Here is a 2,631-nt window from a genome sequence, read left to right on the forward strand (position 1 = left end):
CTCTAGTTTCGAACTAAAAGCCGTTTTTTGCTGTTTCTAGGAGCCCAGTATCACGGTTAGACTCGATCCCAGGCCACGAACATGTATAACGGCAACAAACATCGGACCGCCTGACCTTCGATGTAATTTCCCTGAAATTATTAGGTCAGGAGATGGGAAGGGAGGCTTACCATTTAGTGCCACAAGGCGTGCCAACAAATTCAGTTCAGCTAAATTCAGTTTTAAAATAATACGCACACATGTTAAGGTGGTAAACAAATGTTTTATTTTATGATTATTAAGAATGACGTGTTCTTAAAATGATACAAGTAGTATAATTTCAAAAAAAAAAAAAAAAAAATCGCATTTTAATTTCAATAAATTGCAATTACGAGTACATTTTTAGTTGGATAAATACTACTTTAATTGAATACAAAAACTTTTACGTGGATTACGTTACATAGTGAATGTTTGTATGTATGCATGTTGGGATACCTTGTAGGCGATGGTAAAAATTACAAATATATGTATGTATATATAATGTACATACATTTTTTTGGAATAATTTTAATTACCAGCTACTGAAGCTGGTGGTGAAGCTGATGATGCAGGTGGTGCTGCTGCTGTTGTGACTATTGTTGTTGATTCTTTTTTTGCATCGACGTCTTCCGCAAGTTCGGAGCCAACATCACCACCACCAGTCGCTGATATATCAACTTTTTTACCAGTTGTAATTGTGGTCGTTGGTAACGTAGGAGTATTTTTGAAGCGTTCCAAGCGTGCTCGCGCCTTTTCTGCCCATACATCACTGCCTTTTGTTACACCAACACCACTAACGGGGGATACTACCACAGTAGTGCCATTCCCCGCACCAAAACGTTCTTTACGTTTCTGCAATTTTTCTGCAGCATCGATTTGTGCCATTTTTGAAGAAACCACGCAACCAAAGCGTTCCGCACGCTTCTTAAGTATTTCAATTTGTTTGGCATCATCGATTATGGCACCGCCTCCAATATCACTGATTTTAGCATTAACTTTTGGTTTAACAGTTGCTGGTGTTGCTGGCCCTGTTGCAGTTGGGGTAGTTGTTGCTGTATTTTTACTTATACCAAATTTTTTGGCACGCAATTCTAAACGTTCCATTTGAGTTAATTGTACGATTTTTTTGCCACCGTCTGTCTCATTTGTAAGATCGACTACCGTAATCGGATTGCGTTCACTCATTTTTAAAACTTTTTCTTTTGGTGGCTCTGTATTCTCTTTTGTTGTGGCCGAAGCGCCTGTGCCTACTTCCCCAGCAGCTGCAGTTTTGCCGCCATCATCACTTGTATATGATGTTTTACGTTTTAATATAATTTTTTTAGGGCTAGCTGCAACTGTTTTGACAGCGACGGCATCTGTGGCATCAGCAACACTCGCCTTGACCTCATTCAATGGGGATGCCAATTCAGATGCTGTTGGTGTACTAGTTGGGCTTTTTAGCAATTCATTTTCATCAGCAGCGATTGGTGTATCTTCCTCATCTGTCAATGCGGCGTCATCATCAAGCAGAGCATCTTCATTTGTGATAGCCGAATCTTCCAACGATATGTCACCGTCAAGTAGCGCAGTTTGTAGGCGGTCTTGAAGTTCCGTTTTATTGCCTGTGGTAGCGAGGCCACGTAATTTAAGTTCACGCTTTAAATCGGCCACCTGAGTAAAATATTCACTTGGAGTGATACGCGTGCTTAAATCAGATTTTATAGAATTTACCTTCATTTTAGTTACGTCTGATTCAGGCATGGTTAGGTGTATTTTTCTTAAATTTTGATTATGAGTTTCTTTACGATTGCAGCCTCTTTGTTTTTTTCCGATTTCAATTACACACACAATCAAGCCGAAAATTGTACTACATGCCGACCAAGGCGAATCCATACCAGGTGGTGGCAAGGCGAATTCATTACAGGTGGTGTTATCCCATCAGTTGATTGCTTCTTCTTGATAATTTTCCATACAACGCCTTGTACTGCAACATGTCAGTTAATCGAAATCAATGAAAATTTTCTTTTGACTTGACATTCTTCCGCACAGCGAATTGGTTGAATTCGCTTTGCCACCACCTAGTATAGATTCGCCTTGATGTCAAGTGAAAAGAAAATTTTCATTGATTCCCTGACATTTTGTTGTACAAGGCTTTGTATGGAAATTATCAAGAATAGGCAATCAGCTATTGTGATAACACTACTTCTACTGAATTCGCCTTGCACACAATGCAGTTCGCAAGGCGAATTCAGTAGATTCGCCTTGGGCGAATCTACACTAGGTGGTGGCAAAGCGAATTCAGTGAGGAGGAATGTCAAGACAAAAGAAAATTTTCATTGATTTCGATTAACTGACATAGTACAAGGCGCTGTATGGAAAATTAAGCCGGAGTCATTGGTGCCGTATGTCGTATCGCTGTATCCGTATCCCTAACGTAATTAGCTGTTTATCGTTACGACGGTAAACCAAAACCCAATTGGTTGGCTACGATACGGTTACGACCTTAGCGGCACCAACAATCGATTGCATTGATTCTCATAAGGTTGCTCGAATCAGCTGTTATAAGGTTACCGATACGGTTACCGATAAAGCACCAATGTCTCCAGCTTTATCAAGAAGAAGCAATCACCT

At 40.0% G+C, this 2,631-nt stretch overlaps 1 protein-coding gene across 1 annotated transcript; it reads right to left on the reverse strand.

The window, feature by feature from the left end:
* Window positions 1-242: 242 nt before the first annotated feature.
* LOC137241497 (uncharacterized) lies at window positions 243-1,891 on the reverse strand. The gene is made up of 2 exons (XM_067769123.1): window positions 1,732-1,891; window positions 243-1,671 (listed from the first exon to the last, which is right to left on the reverse strand). Exons 1-2 carry the CDS (start codon window positions 1,759-1,761, stop codon window positions 547-549), a joined length of 1,155 nt encoding a protein of 384 aa, XP_067625224.1. The 5' UTR covers window positions 1,762-1,891; the 3' UTR covers window positions 243-546.
* Between the last annotated feature and the right edge of the window lie 740 nt (window positions 1,892-2,631).

This window comes from Eurosta solidaginis, chromosome 1, assembly GCF_040869045.1.
Source record: "Eurosta solidaginis isolate ZX-2024a chromosome 1, ASM4086904v1, whole genome shotgun sequence".
Lineage (NCBI taxonomy): Eukaryota > Metazoa > Arthropoda > Insecta > Diptera > Tephritidae > Eurosta > Eurosta solidaginis.

Bases quoted from the DNA above. Each gene is read 5' to 3' on its own strand.
- LOC137241497 (XM_067769123.1), bottom strand. From the start codon at position 1,761: ATGCCTGAATCAGACGTAACTAAAATGAAG. The intron at 1,672-1,731 runs GTAAATTCTATA...TATTTTACTCAG, and splicing joins CAGACGTAACTAAAATGAAG to GTGGCCGATTTAAAGCGTGA.